The sequence below is a fragment of the Dama dama genome, chromosome 26, assembly GCF_033118175.1.
Source record: "Dama dama isolate Ldn47 chromosome 26, ASM3311817v1, whole genome shotgun sequence".
In the NCBI taxonomy this organism is placed as follows: Eukaryota; Metazoa; Chordata; class Mammalia; order Artiodactyla; family Cervidae; genus Dama; species Dama dama.
In genome coordinates, this window is record NC_083706.1 from 51,998,238 (window position 1) to 52,019,471 (window position 21,234).

The 21,234-nt window shown below is 39.8% G+C and overlaps 1 protein-coding gene across 1 annotated transcript in view; it reads right to left on the minus strand.

Annotated features, from left to right (window-relative positions):
• The window catches only part of PRKN (parkin RBR E3 ubiquitin protein ligase), a 1,218,605-nt gene that overhangs the window by 1,134,872 nt on the left and 62,499 nt on the right, over positions 1–21,234 (minus strand). Inside the window, exon 2 of the mRNA XM_061130058.1 lies at positions 6,773–6,904. Coding sequence (XP_060986041.1) covers positions 6,773–6,782 — 10 coding nt within the window. The 5' untranslated portion in view covers positions 6,783–6,904. The remainder of the gene's footprint in view (positions 1–6,772; positions 6,905–21,234) is intronic.

Sequence of the window (21,234 nt, forward strand, 5' to 3'; positions counted from 1 at the left end):
TTTAATACATTCTATTATTTCTTATCAGATTCAGATACAAGGCAAGGCAGGTAAAATTCCGTTCCCTCAATCAGTCTCCAACTGGCATATCACTCCTTCATCACCCTTCCTATGCTGGAGTTAACTGGTCCTTTAGGGAAACACTGGTCTCATTTTTCTCTTGATAAGCCAAAGAACGCATACAGCTGTGTTCCTCTGTCATTATTGCTTCTACTGATAATAATTATCAGTTATGACTTTTAGCACATTTAATAACTTCTATTTCATAGAGAAGGATGGTGGGTAGTGAGACCAGTCTGTCATACACAGTATTTTACCAGGTCAGCAAAGCTCATAGACATACATCACACAATTTTCTGTAGCCACATTCCTCTCTTTTATACCTTCCAAAAGTGGCAAAAAGGAACACATTTATTTTTATTCATAAATTAAGAGTCAAAAATTTCTTTTAAAATTTAAATGTCTTTAGCATTAATTGTTTTAGTATCCTATCTTACCAACTGAATATAACCAATTGAATATCCAACTGATATACCCAACAGAATGCAGAGTGTCAGGGAATAGCAAGGAGAGATAAGAAGGCCTTCTTCAATGAACAATGCAAAGAAATAGAGGAAAACAACAGAATGGGAAAGACCAAAGATCTCTTCAAGAAAATTGGAATTATCAAGGGAACATTTAATGCAAGAAAAGGCATAGAGGGCAGAAATGGTATGGACCTAACAGAAGCAGAAGAGATAAAGAGGTGGCAAGAATACACGGAAGAACTATACAAAAAAGGTCTTAATGACTCAGATAATTACAATGGTATGGTCACTCACCTAGTGCCAGACATCCTAGAGTGTGAAGTCAAGAGGGCCTTAGGAAGCATTAGTATGAACAAAGCTAGTAGAGGTGATGGAATTCCAGCTGAGCTATTTCAAATCCCAAAAGATGATGCTATTAAAACTCCACAATTTGTCAGCAAATTTGGAAAATTCAGCAGTGGCCACAGGACTGGAAAAGGTCAGTTTTCATTCCAATCCCAAAGAAGAGCAATGCCAAAGATGTTTAAACTACCTCACAACTGAACTCATTTCACATGCTTGCAAGGTTATGCTCAAAATCCTTCAAGCTAGACTTCAGTCGTACATGAACCAAAAATTTTCAGATGTACAAGCTGGATTTAGTAAAAGCAGAGGAACCAAAGATCAAATTGCCAACATTCATTGGATCATATTACAACATACATATCGTCCTGATGGAAGTGCTTTCTTGTTTACTATTTTATTGCCCACTGTTCCACTGAATACTGACAGTTATTCTAATATCAGGACGGTCTGTGGTCCTTTTTACCTTCCTAATTGTTATGATTCTTACTACAACTCACATGAATTATCAAGGAAAGGAGGGAAGGATGGGAGGGAAGGGGAGGATGAAGAGAGGGAAGGAAAGAAGGAACAAAAAAAGAAATAAAAGACAAGTCGTTATTATCTCATTCATGGAAAAGGCTGGAGGAGCAAGCACCTGACTGGAAATCCAAAAGAAGAAATCTCCAATGCTATAATTGACTTCAAACTTAACTGTTTTTGTTGGGGTTTTTTTGCCTTTTGGCTGCATGGTGCAGCATGCAGCACCTTAGTTCCCTGACCAGGGAACGAACCACAGCCGCTGTGTTGCAAGCACAGATTCTTAACCACTAGACCAACGGGGAACTCCCTATAATTGATTTTTGTGCATCTCCAAATAGTCGGCTCAGTTACACATCTGAGTACCCTACCTGCCTTACAGAAGACAGCTGAGAGCAACAATAAAAGAGATCTATTACAGCTCTTCTTTTTTAGTGTTCTCTTTTACAGAATAAAAAAGAGACAAGAGTCAGGTGTTCTTCGATTATTTCTTTGATACCTAGGATTTTTTTTTTTTTGATGTCATAGTTGTTGTCTTTTGGAAACTAAATTGTGATTGATTTTTTTTAAAAGCATTTATAATAAAGGAGTAAGTAACCAGTCAGATATAAATTAAGAGATTAACATCAATCTCACTCCTAAGTGTCTCATCAAAAGATTCTCACATACATACACAAAAGAATCGGTCTTGTTATTTCCAGAGCAATTGTTCATAAACTTTCTAAAGCAGATCCCAGTTTTCCTAGGCAAAATGAAGATACCAAATATGTGAAATAAATAAAAGTTATTTTGTGTTTAAAATAGCACTTACAAAAAAAAAAAAAATAGCAGTTACTATCCTAAAAAGTAAAGAGCTACAAGAAAAAAACAAAACAAAACAAGAATCATTCACGTTTCTACGGTCAAGAACAGAACGTATACAAGAAACACAAAACTGATCAGGAAACTGAAGTAGTTTAGAAAGTTATAAAGTGAAAAGTCAAACTAGCCCCCCGGCCCCTCTGGGAAGCATCTTCAAGGGTTAACACTATTAGCAATTTCTTGTCATTCCCTCTAGAATAATTTTTATTCATTCATCCAAATATATTTATCTCAAAGGTAGTATTTTGCTAATTAAATTTATTAAAATAAACCAAGGAGAATATAGAGGCCGTTTTTTGAGCAAGAGCTTATTATGGAGTCAAATGTCACTGAGGACAATTGTGGACTCAAGAAATTCTAACATTCATTTTAGTCAGGTGGCTTAATTTGGTTATTTAGTATTACAAGTCTGTATTCAAACACATGAGAAGCTACACTATCAATATAAACTGGTTTTAGCAGCCTGTCTTTAAAATCTCAGATACAGAAATCTTAGTGAGATGTAATAAGTTTGGTTTCAAAGTTGAATTACTAATAATATACAGAAGTTGGTTTAATTCTTTACTTGTGAATATAATTCAAACAAACAAAAATGCTCAGACCTCTGAGCAAGCAGTAAGCTAACATTTTACATTCACTGGTTGTACAGCTCACTAAGGTGAGCCGGGGGTCACCAGGCCTTCTTGCTGCTCACCTAGGAAATAGAAAACTTGCTTCTATGCTCAGTGTAATCACAACCGCACAGCTTTCAATACCTTTGATTACTTGTCTTGCCTATGTCCCTTCTCATCTATTTCATCACTCCTCTGTTGCAACAAATAGTTTGGAGAAACGCTTTCAGTTCCTGTTATGTAACACCATGTTTGAGTTCCCAGTTCTAGGGATTAGAGTCAGCCCACTGCTACCCTTGCAACTCGGCTGGTAAAGAATCCACCTGCAATGCGGGAGACCTGGGTTGGGACGATCCCCTGCAGAAGGGAAAGGCTATCCACTCCAGTACTCTGGCCTGGAGAATTCCATGGACTGTGTAGTCCATGGGGTCGCAAAGAGTCGGACACAACTGAACGACTTTCACTTTCTGCTACTGTAGAGCAAAATAATTGTCTGTGAAGTGAAATGTGTTGATCACTAGAAAGAGTCCCAAATATTCCCCTATACACCCCTCCTCAACTATTTTCAGAAAGGTCACAACATTTCTATCATAAGATTAAGAACTCTTTGAGGCTATAAGTAAGAAGGAGACTAGAGACAGAAAATAAGAGCGCTGCATAACATCAAACATCACATGTGCCTACTTGCAAGATCAAGACAGCTTTCTCCTAAAAGCTTCAAAATGCTCTGCCTTAAGAACATACTTTAAACCACATTTGCATAACATATATCTCTGCCCTGAGATTTTACATTATGCTACATGAGATTCCAACAGTCAGTCTCCCTGTATTTACAAGAATTCTTTCTGTATGCAACTCTTCTGAGGAAATTAAAGTCTTGGCTATCTTTTACTCTAAAAAATCATATTAATACTGTGTGAGGAAGCTCCTTTTTACCAATAAGCACTTATCTCTTGGCTTGGCTCACAATGTAGATATGAGTATGTACAAACATACTGTAGCTGGTTTTATCTGTTGACTTGGCTAGGCGGTGGTGATCAATTGTTTGATCAAACATTCATCTAGATGCAGCTGTGAAGATTACTTTGTAAGTTGTGATCAACATCTGCAATCAGCTGACTCTAAGTAAAGGAAACTATCCTCCACAATGTAGACGGACCTCCTACAGTCAGTTAAAGAGCAAAAAACCTGAGATTTCCTGGGAAAGGAATTCTGCCTTAATTCTGTCACATAAAATTCCTGCCTGAATTTCCAGCCTGCTGGCCTGCCCTAAAAATGTCAGACTTGCCAGGCCTCGTAGGCATGTAAGCCAATTCTTTAAAATAAATCTTATTACAGCTCTCTTATTATATCTATCTAATCTTGGCTCTGTTTCTCTGGAACCCCAACTGATACACATATCAAATCTCTGACAACAGAATATTCAACAAATATTTATTGAGGGCATTTATGTGTCAGATATTGTTCTAGGTGGGATTCTCAGGTGGTTCAGTGGTAAAGAATTTGCCTGCCAAAGTGGGAGACCTGGGTTTGATCTCTGGGTCGGGGAAGATCTCCTGGAGAAGGAAATGCCAACCTACTCCAGTATTCTTGCCTGGGAAATCCCATGGACAGAGGAGCCTGGCAGGCTACAGCCTATGGTGTCACAAGAGTTGGACGTGACTCAGCGACGAAAGAACAACTCTTCTAGGTGAAGGTGATATAATAATAGAACTGACAAAAGTCTCTATGTCCACAGAGCTCATACTTTAATTGTACTGAGATGAGAAGTTAAATTTTTAGGTAAAGTGACCATGTGATTTATCACACAATCCAGGACACTTTAAGGGTGAAATGGGGCACAAGTAATAATTATGCCAGGACAGCATGCCTAAACCATAAATATTCTGGACAAATCAGCCTGATACAGATCTCCTTAACCTTTGGTAAACTTAGGGCCCATCTTCCCCAAAGGCCAATGTATTTGGTTAAGTACAGAGAGCCAAAGAAGTATATAATTAATCAAGGTTGAGGCGTAGACTTACAAGGATCTCAGATTCACGGTGCCGTGGGTTCATATTCCAGTTATGCCTAGATCAATTACATATTACACAAAGCATTCAACTTTTATGAGTCTTAATCATGCCATTTAGAAATCTATATATTAATGAGAACTAATGAGAATCTGCAAATCATATATGAAAGGAGTTGTGACATGACAGACATTCAATAAAGAATATATAAAAATAGATCGGCAGGCTTCCCCGGTGGTCCAGTGGTTAACAGTCCGCCTTGCAATGCGAGGGAAAGCAGCTCGACCCCCTGCCTGGGGGGGTCCCACATGCCGCGGAGCAACTAAGCCCGGGGGCCACAGCAACTGAGCCTCAGCTCCGGAGCCACCAAGGCACAACCACTGAAGCCCGCACGCCCTAGGGCCCGCGCCCCGCAAAGGGGCCACCGCGGCGAGAAGCCCGCACGCCCTAGGGCCTGCTCCCCGCAGAGGAGCCACCGCGGCAAGAAGCCCGCACACCGAGGTGAAGAGCAGCCGCCGCCCTCCGCAACTAGAGAAAGTCCGAAGGCAGCAACACAGACCCCAGGGCAGCCAAAAATAAATAAATAAATTTTTTAAAAAAAAAAAATAGAACACCAAAATAAGCAAGGGTGGGGATAGTTTTGCCTCTAAGTCTTTCTATTCTCCTTGACCAACAGGCCCTGGCATGAGATAATTTTATTAAATGCAATAGTAATAATGAAATTACAGCCTGCTATAACACTTGTGAGCATGGGCGTGCAAGGCTGACGAAATCTGCCATTTATCATTTTTAATATTGCTAGAACTTACTCTGGATTCGCGTTTCAAATGTCTATTTTCATGAAACCGAATTCTACACCAACACACACCGAAGTGGAGGCTGAATTAAGAGGAGACCTGCCAGTTGTCCAGCCTGGCTCGAACGTCTGCCAGGAAACAATGGTGAGGACACTTTCTCTGAAGGGTCACCACCTAAGCCGAAACACCTATAAACACGTCATAGCATTTTTGAAGCTGGTTTGATAACTCTTTGCTGTTGCTGTTTAGTCACTAAGAGAGTCTTATCTGACTCTTTGCGACCCCATGGACTGTAGTCTGCCAGGCTCCTCTGTCCATGGGAATTTCCCAGGCAAGAATACTGGAGTGGGTTGTCATTACCTTCTCCAGGGGATCTTCCTGACCCAGAGGTGGAACCTTCATCTCTTAAATTGGCAGGCGGTTTCTTTACCCCTGAGCCAGTGGGGAAGCCCTTGATAAATCTTTATCCCCGGCTAAAACCTCAGATTGTATACTGGGACCATGCCTGCTAGCTATCTGCAAAAAAATATAAATACCTCTGAGTACGACCTCAAAAGTAAGAAAAACCCTCCTTTCTCTCCTGTTTTGTTTTGTTTTTTTTCCCTATTGGCTTACTGCAGGGCCCCATGGTCTTACTCCATTCCCTTGGGGTCCTCCCAATACAGGCGTGAGCCAAGGGGATCTACCATGAAAATGATCTACTAACTCTGAGAAAGGAAGGGTGAGGCTGCTGACCTGTAAGGACAGCCCGGGTGTGACAATCCTTTCAGAATGCAAACTCCTAAATGATGCCAAGCTGTGTACACTTCCTTCCATTATGGCAGAGATAGTAGCTGGGGTGGAGGGGAGCAGGAGATCTAAGGAGAGGGAAGATCTGAGTCCCAGTGCCTTTTCCCCGCAGGCAGGAATGTCCAGGGCCTCCTCGTCCCACACACACAATTAACTGCTATTACTGGCATCACTGACTCGGCGGACCTGAGTTTGAGCAGACTCCGCGAGATGATGCAGGAGAGGCAACCCTGGCGTGCTGCAGTCCCCTGGGTCACAAAGGGTCAGACACCACTGAGAGACTGAACAACAACAACAAAGAAGGGTTGATTTACCTTTCATCATTGTTAGTGAGTCCAAGCTGCCTCTGAGACGAGTTGTTCAGGCAAATGGTGAGATTGTATTCAGACTCAAGAGGACGACAGCGGAAAGTCTCAAACACTTTGTTGAGGTCAGGATGTCAGGCTCTAGAGTAAAACAGAAGGGGAGGAGTTGAGGGAGTAAATTAAAAGGCCACCATCTTGCAAATCTCTCCTGGAAAGGCCAACCTCCAGGAGGGGAGGGGATCTGTTAATCTCTTCTTTCTTGCAGCCATTCACAGGTGGGTGGTGGTGGTGAAGTCGCTCAGTCGTGTCTGACTCTTTGTGAGCCCATGGACTGTAGCCTACCAGGATCCTCAGTCCATGGGATTTTCCAGGCAAGCATACTGGAGTGGGCTGCCATTTCCTTCTCCAGGTGGGTAGGGTCAGATTATTTTCCTGTGAGCTGAACAAAGGCAGAGGGGCAGGGTTCCCCACCCCCTGCCCCGAGGCAGGTCATAATGTACGATTACAATAACAAAAGCAAAGACAAGCAAAGGTTAAAATCAAAGAAATAGATTCAACAAGGAGTTAGAATTGGCCCTTTCCTGCAAATCAGGACAATAAGAGATCATTCTGCAAAATGCTCTAATTGTTATTTACCCTTCAAAATTTCCTTTCAAATCTGATTAATTAAAGAGAAAACCAGTTTTCACTGTTTCCTTAATAAACAGAAACTTACATTATTTCCATACTAAAAGAATGTTCTAGTCTTTTAATAAACCCAAATACGATTTTCTAACCAATTCTGTATGTATAATTATTACAAAATAAATTTAACTAATTAAAATGCTATTGATCTTTTATTGAAGTAAATTTAAAAGATGCTTTTTTAAACTTCCACAGAAAATGTTTCAAAAATAATAAAAAGATACAGAATTTATTATTATATAAATGATTTTGGCATTCTTACCTAAAGCAAAGTTGTTAGGCCTTAAATAGTTGATCTCATTTTTATTGAATGAATACTATCTGACATCCATTTAGCTAAAGAAGTACAATCAAAGTTTGATTGATTTATGGATATTTTAAAATTTCCTTAGTAGATTGTGCTTAATGGTTGTAATGTGGTGATGGTGGTTTAGTCACTAAGTTGTATCAGACTCTTCCCACCCCAGGGACTGTAGCCCACCTGACTCCTCTGTCCATCGGATTTCCCAGGCAAGAATACTGGAGTGGGCTAGCCATTCCTTTCTCCAGGGGATCTTCCCAACCCAGGGATCAAACCTGAGTCTCCTGCATTGCATTCCAACATTTAAAAAGGAAACAGTAGGGACTTTTTTGCCTCCTGAAACTTTACTCAATAGCTTATATATTTAATCATACAGACATAGTCATATCTTCTTTATTTTTGAGTATTTACAAAGAGAAAGAATACACAAATTAATACCAATTAGCAAGTAAAGAAATTGAAGTTGAGTCCGACTCTTGGCAACCCCATGGACTGTAGCCAACCAGGCTCCCCTGTCCAAGGAATTTTTCAGGCAAGAGTACTGGAGTGGGTTGCCATTTCCTTCTTCAGGGGATCTTCCTAACCCAGGGATCGAACCTGGGTCTCCCAAATTGCAGGCAGATGCTTTACCATCTGAGCCACCAAGGAAGCCCCAATTAGCAAGTAAAGCAAAGCATATTGTCCCTTAGCTTTTATGAATGGTCACATGGAATTTACTCCTAAAGAAAGTTTAGTAAGTTACAGCATTGAGAAAAATTATTTTAATTTTTTTTTAAATTCATTATTTTAATTTTATGGTTACAAAAGAAAATATATATATATATATATATACATTATATATATATATAAAGGAATTACAAAAATTCCCCTTGGAATTCAATCACAAAAAAGGTAGATTCAATTACTTGGGAGGTCTTTGGTGCTTTGAGATGGATACACAGAAAATGAGAGGCAGACTTGGGTCATCATTAAACTGCAATCCTATATGGCATTTCCTCCTCAAAGCTTCAGCTACAATCCATTTACACTGAATATGAGCTGCAAACCAATAATTACGAACACACATACACTCATAAATGAGAGATAACTATACTGACCGAGATGTGTAAACTGACTTTTAATTATCCACTAATAGTAATTTAGAATATTAGTGGCATGTCACAGTGTACTCCTCAAGGTCCATATACACCAAGAATTCACATTATAGATAAAAAAGTCCCGCTATGAAAAGGCATGTTTGGCTCAATTAATATCAATTCTTCTTGACCAGGAGAGAGTTCAATATCAACCTATATCATTCTAAATGCTAATCTACACTCAAGGTTAAAAAACATAAAGTAGACTGCACCCTTAGAATAATACCCGGAACATAGTTAGGACTCACCAGCAATTGCTATTGTATAAACTTCAACCTATTGGCAATTTTTCAGCTATGAATGTCAGAGTTAACTTAAGAGTAAATAAGAACTGAATTAGGATATAGACAAGCACAATTCACTCTCAGTATTTTTTCAAATTAGTTGATCATGAAATATCCTATGAACTTTAAGATCTTTATCAGTCTAAGACTCTAGGCAGTGACTACCAGTGAAATGAAGCTGGAAGACAAGATGGAAAATATTGGCTATTTGTGAGGGCTTCCCTGGTGGCTCAACCGGTAAAACGTCTGCCTACAATGCAGGAGACCCAGGTTCAATCCCTGAATTAGGAAGATCCCCTGGAGGAGGAAATGGCAACCCACTCTAGTACTCTTGCCTGGAAAATTCCATGGACTGAGGAGCCTGGTAGGCTACAGTCCATGGGGTCGCAAAGAGTCAGACATGACTGAGCGACTTCACTCACTCACTCACTCACTCATGAACTGTGACCTGGTCTTCCCCCAGAAATTCAGATTCCAGTGAATTAACTCATTACCTCATTTTACATCTCATTACTTAAGCTAAAAGGGTGAGTGTCATCTATGAACCTCTCTTTCACATGTCCTCCATATTCATAATCACTTCTACTGTTTCAAAGCAGGCCGCTCACCACACAACAGGCCAGTAAATCCAAGAGACAAGGTGCTGAGGCAAGAAATATGACTATTCAGAAAGCTGGCTAACCTAGAAGATGGCAGACTAATGACTCAAAATAACCATCTTCTCAGAGTCTGGATGCCAGGTTCTTTTATAGAATAGAGAAGAGGGAAAACTGAAAAAGTAAAGACCATTATTTTATAAATATCTCCTAGAATGGCCAACCTCAGGGAAGTGTTAGTAGCTCAATCCTGTCCTACTCTTAGTGACCCCATGGACTGTTGCCTGCCAGACTCCTCTGTCCATGGGATTTTTCAGGCAAAGATGCAGAAGATAGTTGCCATTCCCTTCCCCAGGTGATCTTCCCACCCTGGGATCAAACCCAAGGAACCCAAATCAGGGTCTCCTGCATTGTACGTAAGTGAAAGTTAGTCACTCAGTTGTGTCCTACTCTTTGCAACCCCATGGACTACATGTAGCCCACCAGTCTTCTCTGTCCATGGAACTCTCCAAGCCATTCCCTTCTCCAGGGGAACTTCCCAGAGGTCAAATCTTGTAGGCAGGGGATGTGTTCATCTCTTTACACAGAGGGGCAGGGTTCCCTGAGGCTGGTCATTAGGGAGGAGACTTGTTAATCTTTTCAGGCAGAGAGGCAGGGTTCCCTGAGGCTGGGGTCATTATGTATGATTATAATAATAAAAGCAATGTAAAAACAAAGGTTAAAGTCAAAGAAACAGATCCAAAAATGAGTGAGAATTTGGCTCTTCCCTGCAACACTACTGAATTGCCTTCTAAATATCAGACCTGACGTGTTAGCACCATCTTCACCACAGCACTCCAGTCCAAGTTCTCAAAATCTTCCTTTCCCTTTAACTTCCCTTTCCCTTCCTGTCCCCTTTAACCATTGCACTTTTCCAACCAAGGCATTTGCCCTGGAGAGCACATAATGCCACCACCATCCCCACCTAGCTTTACAATAGTTTACATGCCTCTTCATAGGCATTTATCTCCAATTCAGGTAACTCAGTGGTAAAGAATCTGCCTTCAATGCAGGAGCAGTTGGAGATATGGGTTCGATTCCTGGGTCAGGAAGATCTCTGGAGTAGGAAATGGAAACACACTCCAGTATTCTTACCTGAAAAATTCCATGGACAGGAGTCTAGCAGGCTACAGTCCATGAAGTTGAAAAGAGTCAGCCAGGAATGATCAACTAAGCACAAAGTCCTTCTGGTCCCTTCTGACATGGTCCAACCTCAGGTCATACACTCTTCCCCCCCTTAACATTCTGGCCACACTGCCTTTTATCAGCCCCAGACATGCATCCCCAGGTATTTCTCCCACCACAAGCTTTGGGCAGGTTCTTTCTACTCTTCTTCAGATAGTTGGTGTTATTGTGCAGTTGCTAGGTCTTGTCCGACTGTTTGCGACACCATGAACTGTATGTAACACACCAGGCTTCTCTGTCCTTCGCAATCTCCAGAGATTGCTCAAACTCATGTCCATTGAGTCAGTGATGCCATCCAACCATTTCACCCTCTGTCATCCTCTTCTCCTCCTGCCTTCAATCTTTCTCAGCATCAGGGTCTTTTCCAATGAGTTGGCTCTTCCCATCAGGTAGCCAAAGTATTGAAGTTTCAGCTTCAGTATCAGTGTTTCCAATGAATATTCAGGGTTGATTTCCTTTCGGATTGACTGGTTTGATCTCCTTGCTGCCCAAGGGACTCTCAAGAGTCTTTTCTAGCATCACAGTTCAAAAGCATCAGTTTCTTTAGCACTCAGCCTTCTTTATCATCCAGCTCTCACATCTTTACAAGACTACTGGAAAAAACCATACCTTTGACTAGATGGACCTTTGTCAGCAAAGTGATGACTCTGCTTTTTAATATGCTGTCTAGGTTTGCCACAGCTTTTCTTCCAAGGAGCAAGTGTATTTTAATTTCATGGCTGCAGTAACTATCCACAGTGATTTTGGAGACCAAGAAAATAAAGTCTGTCACTGTTTCCATTTTGTCACCATCTATTTTCCATGAAGTGATGGGACTGGATGCTGTGATCTTCATTTTTTGAATGTTGAGTTTAAAGTCAGCATTTTCACTCTCCTCTTTCACCTTCATCAAGAGGCTCTTCAGTTTCTCTTCAATCTCTGCCATTAGGGTTGTATCATCTGTATATCTGAAGTTTTTTATATTTCTCCCAGTAATCTTGACTTCAGCTTGAGCTTTATCTGGGCCGGCATTTCACATGATGCATTTAAGTTAAACTGATGTATTAAGTTAAATAAGCAGGGTGACAATGTACAGCTTTGACATACTCCTTTCCCAATTTGAAACCAGTCCACTGTTCCATGTCCAGCCGGTTCTAACTGTTGCTTCTTGTCCTGCATACACGTTTCTCAAGAGGTACACATCTATATTTCCTTCTTCTTCTTTTTTTTATTGTTAGTTCTGAGGTTGGCTATGCTGTCACTCCCTCAGAACACCTTTCCTCACACTTCCTTATAGACCCTTATGACACTGCCTACACTTGTCTTGGGTTTAATCCTATTGCTCCTTGAAGACAGGTACTGTATTTCTGACATCCCTGTTCATATCATACCCATAGCACCTGGTACAGTGTCTAGCAATGGAAAATGCCCAATAAATACTTTTTGAAAATTAGCAAGAACACATGAACGAGCAAAAGAATGAATAAGTTGATACAACTATCCATAGTTGATTATCACATCCTCGACACAGTACTATAGAACAGGGGTCCCCAAACTTTTTGGCACCAGAGACTGGTTTTGTGGAGATCAACTTTTCCACAGATGGGGTGGTGGAGGGATGGGGATGATTTCTATGTGGTTCAAGTGTATTGTGTTTATTGTGAACTTTATTTCTATTATCATTACATAACCTCCACCTCCGAACACCAGGCATCAGATCCTGGAGGTTGAGGACCTCTGCTATAGAAGATTTAGTTTCTAATTCAGCAGAGATTTGTTTGGTGTGCATGGCATTCTGTTTATTTGATAAGTATATTTGTTCAGTATTGCAAATAAATTATCAATTCTGCTGCAGTAATAATCACACACGGGTATGATTAAAATCCCCACTCTATACTAACAAAGCTCCTTAAAATCAAATTTAAGCAAATGTGATAGTTGGATGGCATCATGGATACAATGAGTTTGAGCAAACTCCGGGAGCTAGTGAAAGACAGAGAAGCCTGGCATGCTGCAGTCCACGGGGTCACAAAGAATTGAATGTGACTGAGTGATTCAACAACAACAACAAAATTTAATTAATCAACAACTATTTTTATTCCACTCATTTAATTATTCCAACAATTATTAATACTAAAATTTTAGAAAAATACAAGAAGCTAAGCACCAAAAGAGTCCTTTTAGAAGTTTTCAGGGCAAAGAATGCATGCTTCATCTACTGAAAAAGCATGATGCTATCCAAAAGTTTTAGAATTGCATATAGCAAAATTCCACAATGATAAATTCCACCCAGCAACTTAACTTCTATGAAAAATTTGTTAACTTTAAAAGACTTTAAAGTCAACACTTTGATGTTCTCAGAGTCTCTCTGTCATGGGTACAGTTCTCTAGAAGGATAGCAAAAGGGAACAGCCACCCAAGGAGCCAGTCTACTGGAGAGGATCGCTAGGAACTGCACAGAGACTGCCTAAGCAGGAACCAGATAACTCACCTGATGAACCACCACCAAGGACCACTCCAGAGAACTCTGGATTTTAAGGGTCTCCTCTTTTCTCTCATTTTAAATAACAACCAACCTTTGCCTATATTGTTTCAACTGACTTGTATATACCATTTCTTCATCAAATAAGAAAAGTGAATGCTAAGGCATATTTCCATTTTGTTTCTTAATTGGTTGTTTTCTAGTTTTGCAAAATAATACATTTAAAGAAATTTCCATATGCTTCACAGTACTAGGAAATATAAGAGTTTCTACTTATTTATTTTTGGTCAATGTTAAATATTATGTTCAAAGGAGAATTTAAATACAGCTGTCTGAAGTGCTTCCAGAAGTTCCTGAGCATTTTTACATTAATGTTCCACATTTAAGTCACTTCAAGTCAGAAATAAAGTGGATGCGTCACACATTTATAATGTCTATTTCATGAAATATGTATCTACTGTATGTAACAGTTATCATCAAAACCCCGTGAAAGATAATTAATAATCAGCTACTGTAAAAATAAGGGCAGTAGAAACAACTCAAGCACTGAGCAGGAAGCCATAAAATACCATTTAGAGTTCCAACTTGGCCATGAACTCATTGTGTCATCTAGGATGAAACACTGAGCCCATCTGGACTTCAGTTTTTAGATAAGCAGGTGCAGAGTGTGGGCTGTGGGATATCAAAGTCCTTGCAATGTTACTGGTTCTAAAGATATTTGTGATATGGTATATTCTAGCATTATCTGGATAAAACCTCTAAGGATAACATTCTTTAGTGTACAGAGAATGGTAAAGCAGGTTTTATTACTGTTTTCTTAATTGATGCAGAAATGCCCGTACTTTTACATTTTCTAATATGGCATTTTTTAAAAAATTCCATTTTTATTAACTTTCTCTTATCCTAAAAAGAAAAAAAAACACACACACAAAAACTTTCTTACCTACCAAACTATTAGGGTCAAATAATATATCCTATAAAAATATTATGTTACTGGCATGTTACATTTGAGAATTTAACATGCAGATGAAGACTTCAAAATTATGGCCCCCACAGCAACTGTAACTCAGCCTATTGGACGCAGATATGTAGCATCTTCTTATTAGCAGATATGCAGTAAAATGTATGCCTTAATATATACTGTTTATGCAGTCTACATGAATTATGCTTGCTTTGAGGACTATAAACTTAAGAGTTTTCTCCCCAAAACTTTAATTCTTAGTCATAATTTCACATTAACATAAGGCTGGAGCAACATTTTTGTCAGTGTTATTCATATATCATATTTCTTTGAAGGAGACACAATAAAGTATATAACAACAGGAAATTAGAATGTATTTATTCCAGTCTATATTGAGGCATATGCATATGGTCATGCTTGAAAATTGTCCTAGGGTGGGCATAACGTGTTTTCCGGGGGTAGAGAGATTAAACAGTGATGTCCTTGCTTAATATCAATATTAAGCAATAAACACCATATGAAGTTAAAACTTCAGAATGTGATTTTTTTTCACTAAAATCCTAAGGGTCTATGTTTTGATTTCTAGATTATATATAAAGTCTATGGCATTCATATAACAGAAATTAGTGCTGGATGTACATGTCCCAGGGGGCTACCCCCGTGGTGCTAGTGGTAAAGAACCCGTCTGTCAATGCAGGAGATATAAGAGATACAGATTCAATCCCTGGATCAGAAAGATCCCCTGGAAGAGGGCACAGGAACGCACTCCAATAGTCTTGCCTGGGAAATCCCACAGACAGAGGAGCCTGGTGGTCTATAGTCCTTAGGGTCCCACAGCGTCAGACACCTCTGAAGTGACTTATTAGCACAGCTACATGTTCCAGAAGCCTGATTCCAAATTGTTGCTGTTCAGTCGCTCAGTCGTGTCCGACTCTCTGCGACCCCCTGGACCACAGCACGCCAGGCCTCCCTGTCCATCACCAACTCCCGGAGTCCACACAAACCCATGTCCATTGAGTCAGTGATGCCATCCAATCATCTCATCCTCTGTCATCCCCTTCTCCTTCTGCCCCCAATCCGTCCCAGCATCAGGGTCTTTTCAAATGAGTCAGCTCTTCGCATCAGGTGGCCAAAGTGTTGGAGTTTCAGCTTCAACATCAGTCCTTCCAATGAACACCCAGGATTGATCTCCTTGTTGTTAACCCGTATGAATACAGCAAACAAAAAAACAAACAAAAAAAAAATTCTACAGGGATCTGGAAAGTCAACCATTATAGTGGAATCGATGACACATTCTGCTTTAGAGACAGAGCAATGGAGTAAAGTGTTGAGATTATGGGAAATTGGAAACGCCTTCAGAGGGCAGTTCCTCTGACCAAAAAAACGTGCTCAGTAAATTATTACTTGTAATTAGTAACAGTATTCTGCTTAATGAACTCCATAATGGTGACATCATAACCATATACAGGAACAAATTTCATGTGTTTAGAGAGTTAAGATATGGAAGATATTCAGGCTATTTATGTTATTCACATTTAAATCTAGATTTTGGCATATTCTCTACTATAATTAAACAAATTAAACTCAGTAAATTAAAATGACTGAAAGAAAACATCTGCAAAATACCTATGGCAAAAAAGCCCCCACAAAAATGAGTGAGGGACTCTCGATGTTGTCTGTCGACCTGAGCACTCTCACCATGACTCTGCCCTCCTGTTACAGTTCAGTCACTCGTGGGAGTGGTAAGGTCAAGAGAGTTCTGCTGCTGCTGCTGAGTCGCTTCAGTCGTGTCCGACTCTGTGCAACCCCACAGACGGCAGCCCACCAGGCTCCCCGTCCCCGGGATTCTCCAGGCAGGAACACTGGAGTGGGTTGCCATTTCCTTCTCCAATGCGTGAAAGTGAAAAGTGAAAGTGAAGTCGCTCAGTCTGTCTAACTCTTAGCGACCCCATGGACTGCAGCCTACCAGGCTCCTCCGTCCACGGGATTTTCCAGGCAAGAGGACTGGAGTGGGGTGCCTTCTCTGAAGAGAGTTCTGGGCCCAAAACAAATGCCAAATTATTAGGTAACACTATCATCTGAACATTTCAGTTTCTGCCACTCCAAATCTGAAATGATATGTGTTTCTATCTCACATAATTATTGGAAAGAGATGATGTACTTAGTAAAATTTTAGAATTCAGAAAAAAAAAAATACTAACATAAAATACTATGAGAATAATTCTGAGATTTTGAAGTTGTTTACATAAAGAATGCAACACACTGCCAACTCTTGCGACAAAATCAAACACTTGCATGGTGCATCACTCTTAAGTCCTGCTGAAATTTAACCAGGTGCACTTAAAATTACCACTCTGCACACTGGTTCCATAGTTACTCATTACTATACACTACTTACAACATACTATACTGATCTTAATTACTTTTTAGTGGACAGGGACTGTATCTATTCAACTTTCTTCGGTCAAGAATAGCTCTCTATGCAAAGATATTCTTAAGAAAATTTTTGGGAGGAGCCTGGGCTGTGCTCTGCTATGCTTAGTTGCTCAGTTGCATCCAGCTCTGTGTGACCCCAGGGACTGTAGCCCACCAGGTTCCGCCATCCCTGGGGATCCTCCAGGCAAGAATACTGGTGAGTTGCCAGTATTCAATCCCAACCCAGGAACTGAACCCAGGTCTCACGTATTGTAGCCAATGATAGTAATATAATATTTACTTATAATAAAACAAACTGAGCATTCAGCACTCATCGCCATGTAAACCTTATACAAGATAATCTTGTGATTTGAACGTAAATCTCTACACATTCCATTCTCAGTAAACTGACTGACAATCAGGTATTTAACATACCAAAATCACATAAACCACCTGGATTGCAAGTATAACTCAGGACAAATTGTATTTCTTAATACAATTTGAGCTTAAGAAAAAAATTTAACTAGGTAATTGCACTTAAAAGTTTTTTAAACATTTAAAACAAACACAGGTCTTATCACTTTTTTGATGGAAAATGCAATGAATAGCATATTCTATGGAGATAGGTAGGCAGGTAGATAAATAGAGATGTAAACATATACCTACATATATAGATGCAAAGAACCAAGTTGTAAGAACCTTGAAAATTCTCCAAGTTACATACATGGTTAGTGACTTTAAAAAAGTATAACTTTTTATGGGTTAATCAATTATAATTTCTTACATCTTTATAATATAGTAGGAAGTTAAAGTGTTAAAATATCTTCCTTAGTTATGTGAATTCAAGGGACAGCTATTCTGCAGTTGCAACTAATATTCCTTTTTAAATGTACTTAAAAAGTATATACTTTATGCCTTTCTTCCTTTAACATAAATACACTGTTCAGTCAGCTTCCTGATTCACATTTTTAAAGTTTATATTGAAACAAGTTTCATTCCAGTTTGATTTGTGACATAGATAACATTGTAAGCCACTTTACTACATTGCTTCTTAAAAGCCATTTCCATTCCTGCACAGTATACAGATTAAGAAAGTTACACATAATAAGTAATGTGCCACTGTAATTTAAAAATATTCATCTTGTTCACATTCTCCAGCTCCTACTAAAAGATTTATAACACCACTGAAACAGGAATTGATGAATTCATCACTGTCTGGGGTATTTTGATCATAATCAATAACATAATTTTACCCTTAGATAGGATTTCAATTAAAGCATATTTTTCAAAGCAATTTTAATATAAAAATGGGGTTTAGTTTCATGAAGGATTAACCCACTGGATGCCAAAAAGGAAATTATTCTGCCTCTGAAATTCTGTATTAGAAAAATAAATGAAAACAGACTCTCCTCTACTTCACATATCCCGCAAGTACATTTCATAAAAGTTACATTATTATATTTTCATCATGGAAAATGAAAAGCAATATACTTTTATAAAATAATAGAATCATAAAAGGTTTATCAGGCAAAAGTGATGACACACCCAGATACACTGCCACTGCTCAGATGACATGCATTTTATATGCAAAGAAAACACTTTCACTTAAAATTAATTTGTCATATCATTACTAAATACCAAAAAATCTTAAAAAAATCCTATGACATCCATGCACGGTATAAAAAATACAATATATTTTATGATTATCCTCTTATTCTACTAACTCTTTTATTTTTTCATGCTCTATTAGAATGTCCAAAGAACTGTCGTCTATAAATTGGCACTTACCAAGAGCATTGCCAATGACTGAACAACAGAGTGGATTTACTCCCACTTCCAAAGTCCCCTAAGCTGGACAGGTCTATAGAGGAGCCTGCTGACCTCAAACTCACCTTAAAACAACACTCAAACAGAGGAAACTACATTACACTAGGACAAGAAGAAGACGACATCAGAAGTAGACAGCTTGCCCAAGACGCTGATCTGACTTGTTTGATCATTTATACTGTTTTCCTGAATCCTTGGACCTGTGCCTATCGAGCAAATGTTTTCTATCAGGGACATGATTCTATGCTGCTTTAAAACTCAATCCAGTTGTTGGGTTGTGGACAATTACCTGTGTCTAGTACTTCGGAGTTACCTTGATGGACTGGATCTCTAGGGCTCTGATTGGATACCCCTGAGGAAATTTATTTAGATGAGTGTTCAGTCCTATTCTATTTATTCATGATATTACTAGATGGGATCCTCTCATCTGGCCAATTAATAATACCTGCTCTGATGCTGGCCATAGATTAAAGTTTTCTCTTAGGGCCATTCAAACTCAATTGGAGTGACAAGCTAAGTCTCAATGAAAAAATTAGCCTCTCTATTAAAAGGAAAACTCCCACAATTATGCGGGGGATATACATAGTTAACACCAGGCTATGATCATTTAAGTTTAAAAACTCCACTATGTTGGAAACATTTAAGTTTAAAAACTCCACTATGTTAAAAACTCCACCATGTTGGAGAAGACAATGGCACCCCACTCCAGTACTCTTGCCTGGAAAATCCCATGGACGGAGGAGCCTGGTAGGCTGCAGTCCATGGGGTTGCGAAGAGTCAGACATGACTGAGCGACTTCACTTTCACTTTTCACTTTTATACATGGGAGAAGGAAGTGGCAACCCACTCCAGTGTTCTTGCCTGGAGAATCCCAGGGATGGGGTCGCACAGAGTCAGACATGACTGAAGTGACTTAGCAGTAGCAGTATGTTGGAAATAGTTAAATCATACTAAAAATGATCAACCTGGTAATTATGAGACAAGGCTAGGTACTTTATGAACTATGCCTATTATTACCCTTAGAGAGAGTGATTGGTATGGAACTCAGTGGATTTGTGGCACTAATTTATGGCCTTGACATCTACAGGGATGGATACAAAGGTATAACCTGGGATTCCCATGAATTTAAGGTCATACGTGTTAAAAAAATTAGAGGTAACCCTAACCAATCTACCACTGGTATGATCCCAATGGGTCAAAGATCTGTATTCTACTGGTATGAACATTTATCAGCTTTGTGTGTGTGTGTGTGTGTGTGTGTGTGTGTGTGTGTGTGTGTGTGTGTGCGCGCGCGCCTTCACTGGGGTTGGAGGATGTAATTGGCTATATCGAAGCCTTAACAACTTTCATAAGCTTTAAATGATAGTAACTGGGCTGATGCTGAAACTAAAACTCCAATAGTTTGGCCACCTGATGCGAAGAACTGACTCATTGGAAAAGACCCTGATGCTAGGAAAGATTGAAGGCAGGAGGAGAAGGGGATGACAGAGGATGAGGTAGTTGGATGGTATCACTGACATGATGGACATGAGTTTGAGTAAGCTCTGGGAGTTGGTGACGGACAGGGAGGCCTGGCGTGCTGCAGTCCACGGGGTCACAAAGAGTCAGACATGACTGAGTGACTGAACTGAACTGAACTGAACAACAAAGGCATTTGCCATCTGCTTCTAAGGAGACTGAACCCTGTGCTGTTATAGCTGTTGACCTTCAACAATCCCTGAGGGAGTTCAGGGTGGAGCACTCTGTGCTCCAGGGAATCTGGTGGGACAGGTCTTTAGATAGTTGGCTGTTTCTAGAAACAGATTTTATGATCTCAATCCTTGCATCTCCTCATATCTACAGAAGCATCCAGTCCCATCATTTCATGGCAAATAGATGGGAAAATGAAACAGTGAGAGACTTTATTTTCTTGGGCTTCAAAATCACTGCAGACGGTGACTGCAGCCATAAAATTAAAAGATGCTTGCTCCTTGGAGTTCGTGATGGACTGGGAAGCCTGGCATGATGCAGTCAATGGGGTTACAAAGAGTCGGACACGACTGAGCAACTGAACTGAATGGTTTTTCCAGTAGTCATGTAAGGATGTGAGAGCTGGACCATAAAGAAGGCTAAGAGCTGAAAAGTTGATACTTTTGAACTGTGGTGTTGGAAAAGACTCTTGAGAGTCCCTTGGACTGCAAGGAGATCCAACCAGTCAATCCTAAGGGAAATCAGTCCTGAATATCCATTGGAAGGACTGATACTGAAGCTCTAATAGTTTGGCCACCTGAGGCAAAGAACTGACTCATTGGGAAAGACCCTGATGCTGGTAAAGATTGAAGGCAGGAGGAGAAGAGGATGACAGAGGATGAGATGGTTGGATGGTATCACTGACTCAATGGACATGAGTTTGAGCAAGCTCTGGGAGTTGGTGATGGACAGAGAAGCCTGGAGTGCTGCAGTCCACAGGGTCTCAAAGAGTCAGACAGGACTAAGCAATTGAACTGAACAAAGAAATGCAATAAATCCCTTCATGGTGACATCAGATCTCCACGACTAACAAAAAACCTTTTTATCAAATGAGTGCCTAATGGTATTGAACT